The sequence below is a fragment of the Dendrobates tinctorius genome, unplaced genomic scaffold, assembly GCF_039654945.1.
Source record: "Dendrobates tinctorius isolate UK_male_01 unplaced genomic scaffold, ASM3965494v1 ptg000058l, whole genome shotgun sequence".
NCBI lineage: Eukaryota > Metazoa > Chordata > Amphibia > Anura > Dendrobatidae > Dendrobates > Dendrobates tinctorius.
Window position 1 is genome coordinate 9,253,121 of NW_027361726.1, and position 13,164 is coordinate 9,266,284.

The following is a 13,164-nucleotide window of genomic DNA, read 5'->3' on the forward strand; positions in this document are numbered from 1 at the left end:
GTGCTGCCTCAGATCTGAAAAATGCCAAAAGATGAAAAAATCCATTTCACAAGGTGTGCGTCTTCTGTGACTCTGTTTCACCTTGACTGTCCCTGTGACAGCACCGAGCCCCTCTGAGGAGGAGGTGGGGGGTGCAGCGAGTTCTCAATTGTGGCATTTTCATCACGTTGACAAAACGTTAGCACATGCATTTCCGAGAAGATGACGAGTAGGTTTAGGTTTTATAATTTTACACAGAAATTAGTAGCGTCACGCTGGCTCATTCATGTAAAGTATTACCTAATTCTTCCCATGATGAAAGACTAGACCGCACGAGCGCAGCTCCGGGGAGCCCGCCCTGATGCTGCTGCACCCACAGAGGTGGAAGGCGGTCCGTCCAGTGTGTGCGCTCAGTCCTAAAATGAATATTTTTTTATCTGTCACAGCTGATGGGAAATATTTGTATGATATTCTGCAGGGTTATCCTGTAATTTTTGGCAAGTTTTGGGAAGGGACATCTGGGAGATTACAGACATGATCATAAAACGCCGACCTTTTAGTTTTTACCTCACTGATTTGTTTTGGACACGCACCCATCATGCAGAATAACCTTCAGCACTCTCCAAAACAGCGACCACACACCAGACCCCCTAAATAAAAATATATACCGCAAACCAGACTTATTATTATTATTAATTATATTATAGCGCCATTTATTTCATGGCGCTTTACATGTGATTACATATAGAAAGAACACCGTGAGCACAACTCAAGATGGTGCTAAGGTTAGGTTCCCAAACCGTTAAAGCAACAAATATGAACCTAGCACTCAACTTAAAGGTATTTGTAAGGCGGTTTATTGTAGTACACGAAAAAAGACGTTTCGGTCAATGTGACCTTCTTCAGATGCGGTGGACACCGCATCTGGAGGCACGTTTGCCCCTCTCCTATATACTGACAAGCTCATTACCTTAGAGAGATCATTCTCCTCAATGCCTAAAGCACCATCGTCCTTTCTGATAGATGCCTATAAGCTCTACACAATCTATATACCACACGTAACTGAAGAAGGTCACATTGACCGAAAATTTTTTTTCGTGTACTACAATAAACCGCCTTACAAATACCTTTAAGTTGAGTGCTAGGTTCATATTTGTTACATGTGATTACAGACCTGTGAGCAGAGGAGGTACAGCAACAGGGTCAGGAGAGTATCCGAATACCACTACCATCTTCCAAGAGATGAGTCTTCTTTTAGAATTTCCAGGCCTTTTTGGAAGAGTGAAGAAAGCTTTTAACCTTTCCGAACTGTGCTAGACATTTGTCACATAATGAGCGACTTCCACCAGCCTGTCACCCCAATATTGTCCCTTTTGATGAAGCAAATTGGAATGTTTAAAAAAAGTTGCATGCTCTTTACTAATGCGGCCTTACCCACATGTAGAGCATACGCATAGCGCATACGTGCCAAATTTAGCTAGTTGGCATTCAGGAGATAAGGAGCTTTGCCGTAATGTTTGTCCATAACGATTCCCTTGCGCTTGTGAAGGCCACATTCTTGCTGATTCTCTCTACCCCGTCTACCTACGCCTTGGTCCCCAAGGATAAGAAACAGGACCCAAGAAACCTTCAGGAATCACTTATTTTCTGGAGGGTTTTGGTAGGGCCTGGTGAATTACCTATTCTTTCTGGAGCCCAGGAGGTCTTCCCCTTTTTCCGGAAGTCTCCCAGATGTTTCGGGAGAGTTTGCAAGTATGACATAAAAGCAATGCAAAGATCCACAATATGACTTTAATTTCTTCAAACGAAAATTCCCCCAAAAGTTCCAAAAGGTAAACAAGCGATGACTTTTTTATTTTCTTGATGTCCCCAATGTCTTTTGTAGCATTTTTCAGACACCTTAATTTTGGTGGTGGAAATGATGGCACTGACTGTTGACTGGTGTGCATTATTGCTGCCGATCACTGATTTGCCTTTGTATTTTTTTTCTCTATTTTGCAGAATTTAGCTGTTATATCATGGATACTAGCAAAAGGATCGAACCACAAACACTACAACAGAGAGCCGACCGCAGTCTCGCCACCACCATCTTCGTGCCAGAGCAAGGAGGGTACAAGGAAAAGTTTTTGAAACTGGTGGAAGAGAAGTACAAGTGTGAAAAGTGCAGACTGGTCTTATGTAACCCCCGGCAGACAGAATGCGGCCACCGATATTGTGAGACCTGTATGAACTCGTTAATAAGGTGAGCTCAGGGTAGAATAAAGGATGGAAAGAGCTGACAACTACTAACTAATCATAAAATGTATTCAGAGCTGTTGTCAGGTTTTTTTTCTCCCACACGCTAGCCTGGAAAATTGTCAAGATGCAAAACATATTTGGTTGGCACCTGATAGATTAGGGAAAACTTTCTATATTTAATCATGACTTGATGTTTTTGTCTACAGCTCCCCCAGTGCACAATGTACAGCTTGTGAAGAAATAATTATTAAAGATAAGGTAAGAACCTTTTACTTTTCATATAAATTTTGTGTGGTGAAAACCATGCAATATTTATTTCCAGACTAAAGTAGAAGAAGCAAACATCACCAATATTTATCCGGGAGTAGAAGAGTCTTGTAATGTTTGATGAATTTGCATTGGGTGGAGGTTGATAGGAGAGGACCTAAATGTAAATTGGTATAGGTTCTCTGTGTGTCTACAGTTGGATGTGGTTTGGAGAATTTGTGTACGTTTGCTACAGAAGTGGCTTTGTAAAAATTTGGTGAATTCTGGATATCCACGAGAGGAGATATTCCAACTGCTGGCCATTAGTTGTCTTGGCCCCTTTAGGTAGGTCTTTGTTCCACCATTGGGGTGGCCATAAAGAATTGTGTGGAGTTCCACTATCCAGCTGGTATCCATTGACCTTCTTGGCGCTAATTGTTTTTCTGTGTGAGGAACATGGGCGATCTTCACCACACTAGGTTATTGAGCTCTACTGTTCTGTTGAGTACTATCCAAAATCCAGGTCTACCAGACATGTTTATAGGGCTAGTATGTCCCATAAAGACCATCTTCACTCTGATGGAATAGTAGCTCTTTCCAACTTTTGTGCCTATGAATGTTCTTGGCTTTACCACACACATTTATGTAGCTGGTTCGTCCATGTGGTTACCATGGGCCAGCTTCACTCTACTGGAATGAGTTATAGATCTCAACTGTCAAACAGGAAGCCATCTTGACAATCATAGCCATACATATGGTCTGTTATGTCCAATAAAGCTTGCGGGCTGTCTTTACTATTCGTGATTAATAACTCTTTTCAGCCTGTATCTATGGGAATCCTTAACTCTACTAGACATACTTCTAGAACTGGTCCATCCATGAGCCAGTTTCACTCCTCTAGACTTTATTGGTTCTTTCCAACTAGTACCCATGGACGATCATGAATCTGCTAGACATTCTTGTATGACTGGTCCATCCATGCTTTTACCATGGGCCTAGTAGAAAAGGTTCTAACGTTTATTTGGTTGCTATCTTGGCTCTAAACATTTTTAGAGCTGCTCAGTATGGTCTGCTATATAGAACCGGTGCATCTTCTACTAGATATTCTCGTAAAACTGGTTCATTAATGTGGTTATCAAGCTTCCCTCTACTGGAATAAGTTATAGAGCCTGACTGTCCAATTGGTAGCCATGTTGACTCAATTAGACATGTCCATAGGACTGGTCTGTTCATTTAAGGCTCTGTGCCATCTTCACTATGCATGATTAATAACAGTTTTCAATCTATATTCATGGAAATTCATAACTTTATTAGACTTTCTTATAGAACTGTTCCATCCATGAGCCAACTTCACACCTCTAGGCTAGGTTTTAGAGCTCCTCTATCTATCTGATAGCCATCAGCAATTTTGACCTTTTTAGACTTGTCTATGGTTCTGGTCTTTTCAATAAAGGATGTGGTCCATTTTATTTCTACTGGATTATGGCTCTTTCCATCTTGTGTCAATGGGTGTTCTTGGTATTACTAGACACACTCTGGAATGAGTCCAACCAAGCCATGTCACTGGCTTCTTTTGCTCCTCGCGAGACTCTGCCAGACATATTTTTAGAAGTGGACACTCCATGTGATGTTTTATGGGTCAGACCTATTTTATAAGAATGATCTGTACATCTAACCAGAGACCATTAACTCATCCAGTCCTTTCAGTTACCTTTCAGGTTATCCCTCAAGTACCCTCACTTGTCTTCCCTTCTTTTGAGGTCCATGCTTTCAGACTCTACATCCCCTTCTCCATGTGAGTGGCGGTGGTGTATCATCCTCCGGGCTCCTCCCATCAGTTCCTGGATCACTTTGCCACCTGGCTTCCACACTTTTTCTCCTGTGACATCCCCACCCTCATCATGGGTGATTTCAACATCCCAATTGCTTTTCCCCTCTCCCCATCTCCTACTCACCTTTTATCTCTAATCTCCTCTTTCGGCCTTTTGCAACTTACTAACTCTCCTACGCATGAAGACAGAAACGCCCTCAATTTGAGCTTCTCCCAGCTTTGCTCAGTGGATGATTTCACAAACTCCCCTCTCCCACTCTGACCACAGCTTTCTTTCATTCTCTATCAAGACCTGCAATCCCGCTCAGGTCACCCCTACTTTCCACACTTATAGAAACATACAGGCCATTAACACTCAGAAACTTATGAAGAACTTGCATTCATCATTGGCCCCTATCTCCTCCCTCTCATGTCCTGATTCTGCACTGAAGCATTACAACGAACCTCTGCAAAGTGTCCTGGATGAAACTGCACCTCCTATACATAGAACACTGCACAGACAGCGACAATCCTGGCACACTCTGCAAACACGTTTCCTGCAGCGGTGCTCCAGGTGCACTGAACGTCTGTGGAGAAAATCCTATCTACCTGAAGATTTCATTCATTATAAGTTTATGCTTAGAACATACAACACTGCCCTTCATCTCTCCAAACAAACATATTTCAACACCCTCATCACCTCACTATCCAATAACCCGAAACGCCTCTTTGACACTTTTCATTCCCTACTCAACCCAAGAGTGCAGGCCCCAACCACGGATCTCCGCGCTGCCGATCTGGCCGATTATTTCAAAGAAACAATTGACCATATCCAACAGGAAATTATCTCCCAATCCCCTAATAACATGCATTGTCCTCCCACCCCCACTACATCTAGCTCACTCTCTGATTTTGAACCAGTCACAGAAGAAGAAGTAATCAGGCTTCTTGTATCTTCTCACCCGACCACTTGCACCAGAAACCCCATTTCGTCACATCTCCTCCAGTTCCTTTCCCCTGCTGTCACTGCTCACCTAACAAAAATATTCAACCTCTCTCTCTCTTCTGGTATCTTTCCCTCCTTATTTAAGTATGCCATCATACATCCATTACTTAAAAACCATCCTTCGACCAAAACAGTGCCGCTAACTATAGACCTGTCTCTAATCTTCCCTTCATCTCTAAACTCCTGGAACGCCTGTCCACTCCCGTCTTATCCGCTATCTCTTTGATAACTCTCTCCTCGACCCTATGCAATCCGGTTTCCGCTTTTTACACTCTAATGAAACTGCCCTTACTAAAGTCTCTAATGATCTACTAACAGCTAAATCTAATGGTCATTACTCCATGCTAATTCTCTTGGATCTCTCTTTAGCATTCCACCCTGTGGATCATCAGCTCCTTCTCACTATGTGCCAATTCATTGGCCTCAAGGACACCGTTCTCTCCTGGTTCTCCTCCTGTCTCTCTGACCGCTCTTTCACTATGTCTTTTGCTAGCGCTTCCTCCCCTCATCTTCCCCTTACGGTTGGGGTTCCTCAAGGATCGGTTCTAGGCCCCTCCTCTTCTCTTTGTTTACTGCCCCTTTTGGACAATCAGTAGATTTGGTTTCCAGTACCATCTCTATGCTGATGACACCCAGTTATATACTTCTTCTAATGATATCACGCCTGCCTTTTTTAGAAAACACCAGTGATTGTCTTACCGCTGTCTCTAACATCATCTCCTCCCTCTACCTGAAACTGGACCTATCAAAAACAACTCCTTGTGTTTCCTCCCTCTACTAATATACCTATGCCCAACATTGCCATTTCCGTGTGTGGTTCCACCATTACTCCCCAGCAACATGCCCGCTGTCTTGAGGTCATACTTGATTCCGTGCTTTCATTCACCCCCCCCCATCTGATCATTGGCTATCTTTTGTTATCTGCACCTCAAAAACTTTTCTATAATTCGACCCTTTCTTACTTTCGACTCTGCAAAAACTCTTACTGTTTTGCTTATTCATTCTGGTCTGGACTATTGTAACTTTCTACTAATCGGCCTCCCTCTTACCAAACTCTCCTCTCTCCAATCTGTCTTGAATGCTGCAGCAAGGATCATATTCCTCACCAATCGTTATACCAATGCCTCTACCTTGTGCCAGTCATTACACTGGTTACCCATCCACTCCAGAATCCAGTACAAACTTATTACCCTCACCCACAAAGCACTCCATGGCTTAGCACCACCCTACATCTCCCCCCTCATCTCAGACTGCCATGCCTTCCATTCTGCTAATGACCTGAGGTTAACATCTTCAATAATCAGAACCTCTCACTCCCGTCTCCAAGACTTTTCACGTGCTACGCCAATTCTTTGGAATGCACTACCCAGGTTAATACAATTAATCCCCAATCCCCACAGTTTTTAAGCGTGCCCTAAAAAACGCATTTGTTCTGACTAGCCTACCGTCCCAACGCATTAACCTAACTATCCCTATGTTGCCCATTCAAAATTTTTACCGTAACCAGGTTCCTCGCATCATGTTCTCACATGCTTTATGCATTTAGCCATCTGTGTCTGTACTGTTACATACTTGGGCTGATAACCGGTTTATGCAGCATTACATTAACACCCGATTCTTACACTTTGTCTGGTCCGAACAACGAAAGCAATTGTTTCCATCTACCTTTCGTGTCTCCTCTTTTCCCCATAGATTGTAAGCTTGAGAGCAGGGCCCTCATTCCTCTTGATATCTGTTTTGAGCTATGTGTTTAATGTTATGCTGTATTGTCTGTACAAGTCCCCTCTAAAATGTAAAGTGCTGCGGAATGTCCACTAGAAATCTTGAAGTTGAAGTTGGACGAGGACCATCTTAAAGACTTTCTAGATGGTAGGAACTACAAAAAGACTTAATGAAGAGTGGGGGGATCTGTGCGTCTTCTTACTGAATAATGGAAGCAGCGTAAGAGTGAGGAAATATCTACTACTGCATGATTCTTTTATGAAATTGATTTAGTATTGACCTTAGTTACAAATCTCGGTTAATGAGGTTGTGGCCTACTATAAAATGTGGGAAAGTTTTCTTGCATAACAGTATAACTATTCAAGACTTCTTTCTTCCTCCATATCTGTTTCTTAAAGCAGATATCCTCTTCACTAATTATTTAATGGACAACAAGGTCTTAAAGCAGCGTTCCTACCTAACATGGCGACATATAACACCAGTAATGTTAGTGATTGAGTTCTAGCATCCAACTAGACCGCATTCATGGATTTTGGCATGTGAAATTACATTTGTTGGGAATGGGGCATTTGGATGGTGCCCTCCACACTTCTGTTACTCTTCTACATCAAAATGCACATCTTTCCCACTGGAGATCAAAATTGGTAGTGTATTCAGGAAAAAACTACAGTTACCACCTCTTTACGAAGACCACACCTGATCTAGACCCGATTGGAAAATACCTTGTATCCTTTGTGCATAGTGCCACTTTCTTTTTCAGGAGCATCAACACTGTCATAGCATTGAAATGAAAGCTAGAGATGGCTAAGACTATTGATGGGGCAATCGATGGAAATTTAGGTCCTTTCTCCATCCTTAACTTAGACCTTAGATAAAAGGACTGATAGAAACATTGGGAATGAATTCTTGATCTCGAGTCTTATCGTTAACACATGTTGTTTTCTCAAGATGGATCCAAATGTTTGAAGAAAAATGATTTGCCGTTTTCCCGGGTATTTGTAGGAAGTACGGACACCACGTATCTGGTTTCAGGACCTTGCCTTGGACCTCACTTGCTTTGTTTTTGAAACAACTCAACTAATTTGTTTCCTTTTCTGTACCAGAAACTTCTTAGCCTCTGGCGCCAATGTGGGAGGCCTTGCATGGAAAATGCAACTCGTTTGGACTCTGAGCAGAACAGAGAACTGCAATTATTCAGCAACTGTTAACTCCTTATCCACTATGTGTTAAGAAATGGAGAGAAATCAAGGGAGATGAAAATGCGTTGGAAAACTGATCTGCAAGAAACAGAAAGCGAAGACCGATTGCCAAGAAAATCTGAATCCCAGCAGTGAAATCAGCAACTTCTTGTGTAAACAGGAATGTGAATTCTGGGAGGTCTTAATATGGCTGACACATTTTAGGCTATGACAAAGCATAGCTAAGAAACTGTAATTTCAATATAAGATATGCTAAAACATTACCCACATTTCTCCTGCAATCAAAGCAATGATACAAGTGATCGTAGCTTTGCAGTAGTATGCCACATGCCTATTACCAAACCCATGAAGTCACATAAATGCCAAACGGACATTGGATGGACGTGCCGGCATTTTTCTCTTGTTTTTTTCCCATCTAGTTTACAGTGACCATTATTATGCTGAGGTACATAATTTGTCTCCTTGGAAAACCCCTTTAAAGAATTGGGCTCCTCGCCTCATGCTGTGCTCTTAGCATTCTTGAACTCATTGGGGGTCAAGATCACATCCCGTCAAACTCTTAATGAGGAAAATAGGGGTGTGAAAGAGAAAGGAGGAACAGAGATGTTTGCAAGGGTGCAGAACGGAAAAAGAGGAAGACTTTCCAGTAAATGATGAGTAGGGAAATACCTAGGAAATCTAAGAGCTTGGAATGTGCGGGAAAATCTATAAGAACTTTAAAGTGGAAGCCTGGAGAGAGGACTTGCATATGGCTGCTGACTTGTCAACGATTTAGGCCTTAAGGTGGCCATACACATCAGACTTGTCACTCAAAGCCACCGAGTCTGGCCGTAATTGCCATCCTTCTAAACAAGCAATGTTTGATCAACATTCATTTGGCCTAAGTCATGTGAAGAAAGGATCGGGCATGTAGAACTTCAGCAAGCCCAAAACTTTTCTCAAGGTAGATCAGAACCACCAGAGGTATTTAGATGATAAGGCTTACTCACTTTTTCCCATTGAAAATACATGTACGCTCAGCTTATCCAATCACGCATGTTAGGAAGTCAGGAGTAATAGCTCAGCACTGAGCGAGCTGTTCAACCAAAAGGAAATCCTCAGTTGTACGTTTTCGTTGAAGGCCTCCCGTGCAGGTTAATGTCACCTTCCCAACATTGAGCAGTGTATGTAGGAGAAGTAGGCTGTAGGCATACATTTACAGACAAAATTGTGAGAATCGATGAATCGTCCTTTGCGTGATCCATCATTTTAAGGAACTACCCTTCTGTAATAACATGTAGATGGCTGAGAAAACAAGTGTATAGTGTATTATGGTATGACGGCAGCTTCAAAGGCAGAGTTCATGTTTTCTGCATTGTTTGTATGAATAAGCTCGGGTTGAGAAGTTTTGGAAAGTCCCAAGCAAAAGAAACAGGATGCGAGTCCACAGGATATTTCTGTTGAAATCTGATCTTAACTCCTTGGAGTTAGGTAGATCTATCTATAGGCTTTCTGAACAATGGGAAGCCTTCAGACAGAGAGAGTACATAGCTGTTGACTGATATGTGCGTCTGGATTTTGCCCTGGCTCTATGACTTCATGTAAGGATATTTCACCATATGACTGTTCCGTAGAGAAGATTTATGTGTCCTACCACCTAACGAAGGATTCCCAGATGCTTTCTTCTGTTGTATCCAGAATTGCTTTTTCAGACCTTCCGGGATGGATTCTGTAGCTGGAACTCTTGGGAATGGTTGGATTGCATCTAGACTTTCCTTCAAAAAGGCCAATTGTATGCAGTGAGCAAAGTATTGCTGATGGAGATTTACATCTTGGTAGCGTAGCTGATGTTTACCTGCGTTGGTACAGATGGAGGTTTCAGCATCAGCTTCTCTGTTAGTATTGGTGGTGACAACCTTCTTCCCATGGGTGGTGACTACAAAAACAAAAAAAACAAAGGGTTATTCATGAGAAAAAAAAACTTAAGTCTCACTAAGACTTGACCTCCCATGGCATTTGTCATGTAGTTATGCTTTCAATTACAGCTTACTTTAATGTCTGTTGAGTATTTTGTTATTGGCTTTGATTAAATCCTTCGCTGCTCCAGAAATACTGTTCCAGTGGTCTTCAACATACTATTTTTTTTTTTGTGGTGCAATAAAGTGCCATTAATCCATGTAATAACTGCAGCCAATCATTTGCCCTAGCAGCTCTATATATAGACCAGTGATTGGCAGCCGTAGTCACAGGAATGTGTGCTTCATCACCACTTCAGGAAAATAAGCGGAGACAGCTGGGGACCACCGGTTCTTCTATGCTACTGAGAAATGAACTTAGGGAACCATTTTGGGGAATTTTGTCTCTTCTTGTCTTGCAGAAGGATGTTGTTTGAATCATAGAATGTTAGTTGGAAGTGACCTCCAGAGTCATGGAGTCCAACCTCCTGCTCAATTCTGGAGTCACTAAACCATCTCAGACAGATGTCTGTCCAGCCTCTGTTTGAAGACTTCCATGGAAGGAAAACTCACTACCTCTCGTGGTAGCCTGTTCCACTCATTGATCTCCCTCACTGTCAAAAAGTTTTTCTAATATCTCATCTGTACATATATTCTCCCTTTCAGTTTCATGCCATTGCTTCTCGTGTTTCCATGTGAAAAAGAGAATAATGATGATCCCTCTACACTGTAACATCCCTTCAGATATTTGTAGACAGCTATTAAGTCTACTCTTAGCCTTCTTTTTTGCAAGCTAAGCAATCCCAGATCCTTTAACGATTCCTCGTAGGACATACTTTGCAGTCCACTCACAACCCTGGTCGCTCTTCTCTGATCCCGCTCCAGTTTTTCAGTGTCTTTTCTAAAATGTGGTGCCCAGCACTGGACACAGTATTCCAGATGAGGCGTGACCAAGGAGGAGTAGAGGGGGATAATTACTTCATGTGATCTAGACTATTCTTTCCTTAATAAATCCTATAACTGTTTGCCATTTTTGCTGCTGCATCATACTGTTGACTCATGTGAAGTCTGTGATCTATTAGTATACCCAAGTCTTTTGCACACGTGCTGTTGCTTAGTTCTATTCCTCCCATTCTGTAGATGTCATTTTCTTTTTTCTTGCCCAGATGTAGAATCTTGCATTTCTCCCTGTTAAATACCATTGTATTAGTCACTAGCCATTGTTCAAGCTTATTTAGATCCTTCTGAATCTTTTCTGTTTCTTCTAGTGTTGGCTATCCCTCCTAACTTTCCATCGTCTGCAAATTTTATTAGTTTGCCTTCAGCTCCCTTATCTAGATCATTTATAAAAACGTTGAACAACAGTGGGGCCAGGATAGAGTCTTGTAGTACCCCACTTGAAACACTCTAACAGTTGGATATGCAACCATTTATTACCACTCTTTGAGTACGATCACTGAGCCAGTTATGAATCCACCTAACAGTAGCCTTATCAATCCCATACTTGGTCATTTTTTCAATAAGGATAGTATGAGATACTTTATCAAAGACTTTGCTGAAGTTGAGATATACTATATCTACCGCATTTTCCTGATTCACCCAGTCAGTGATTCCATCATAGAAGGAAACTAGATTAATCTGGCATGACTTGTTTGCTACAAACCCATGCTAACTCTGGTTAATTACTGTATTCTTATCCTAGTACTTACATACATGCTGCTTAATAATTTGTTCAAAAATCTTTCCTGTTATAGAAGTAAGGCTCACTGGCCTTTAATTTCCTTGCTCAATCTTATTTCCTTTTTTGAAGATAGGGACAACATTTTCCCTTCTCCAATCTTCTGGGACTTCTCCTGTTCACCAGGATTTTTCAAAGTTTCTGGCTAGCGGCTCTGCAACTTCCTCTGCTAACTCTTTACTCTAGGATGTAATTCATCTGGGCCAGGAGATGTAAATTAGTGTTCCCTCACCATCTCTCTGTTTATAGATAGTGTGGATTCTTTTATTCCTTCCATGGCACCATGAAGATCAGTTGATGTTACAGTTGCTTTCTTAGAGAACACAGATGCAAAATAGAAATGTAAAATTTCGGCTTCTCAACATTATTTTTGACCACTTCACCCTTTTCATTCTGTAAAAATCCTATAGTTTGCTTTTGGTATGAAGTAGAAAGGCAGTGATATTTAGGAAAAGTAGTTGAAATAATACAAGTTGAAGGTGCTTGAAATATTCAACCACGTCAGGGCACGCACCTCTGTCCAAAACTTTATGTATTGGTGGGCAACTGCACCATCTGTAGGAAATCATCCCCTCCTTCTCCATGCAGACTCTAGGATCTACAGGCATCTAGTTATGATTTCTAAAAGAGGTTGTTGGGACTTCGGGGCAATTGACACAAGATAAAACTGTTTGACCCATTGTGAATCCTTAAAAGATGTTCCCATTTCTTTTTTCCAAGAAAGAGCAATGATGGCTGCTCCTCGGAGACTGATTTTACAAGGAAACGATAGAGCAATACTATGAAGTGTGCCGGAGGGGAGTCTCCAAATCGGAGGCAATGCTATGTGGTCACGTGTCCGTTTAATAGTTAGGTCAAATTGTTGAAGTTATTTATTATTACTATTATTATTATTATTTGATATCAGATTGGATTGGATGACTTACATGGATTTTCTATTTTGGGTAACACTTATGTAAAGGATATTTTTTCCTATCCAGTAGAAAATCCTGGCGGGGGTGTTAGGTTGTACGAAATTGGAACTTTAGCGTCTTCTTTTTATTTTTGCGTATTTTAAGGTTAAGATGGTATAGCATGTGCTGAAAGACATGTTTTTTTAAGAATATGTTTGAGGAAGTGTGGTGAGTTCCTGCGAGCAAATACTTTATAGTATTGAAGCCCCAAGCTTTCTCTGAGTATTATGTACAAATACCAGCCAAAATGTCAGATTTTGTGTAATCTGGGAGGTTGAAGCTTCCCTAATGTTGCACCAGCGTATCCCTGCTTGGAAATGGCTGTCTGTTTGACCATAT

At 41.6% G+C, this 13,164-nt stretch overlaps 1 protein-coding gene across 3 annotated transcripts in view; it reads left to right on the top strand.

The window, feature by feature from the left end:
• Positions 1–13,164, top strand: part of TRAF3 (TNF receptor associated factor 3) — a 124,427-nt gene that overhangs the window by 84,101 nt on the left and 27,162 nt on the right. For all 3 annotated transcript variants that reach the window (XM_073578018.1, XM_073578016.1, XM_073578017.1), the window contains exons 2-3: positions 1,981–2,221; positions 2,424–2,475. In XM_073578018.1, coding sequence (XP_073434119.1) covers positions 1,998–2,221; positions 2,424–2,475 — 276 coding nt within the window. In that variant the 5' untranslated portion in view covers positions 1,981–1,997. The remainder of the gene's footprint in view (positions 1–1,980; positions 2,222–2,423; positions 2,476–13,164) is intronic.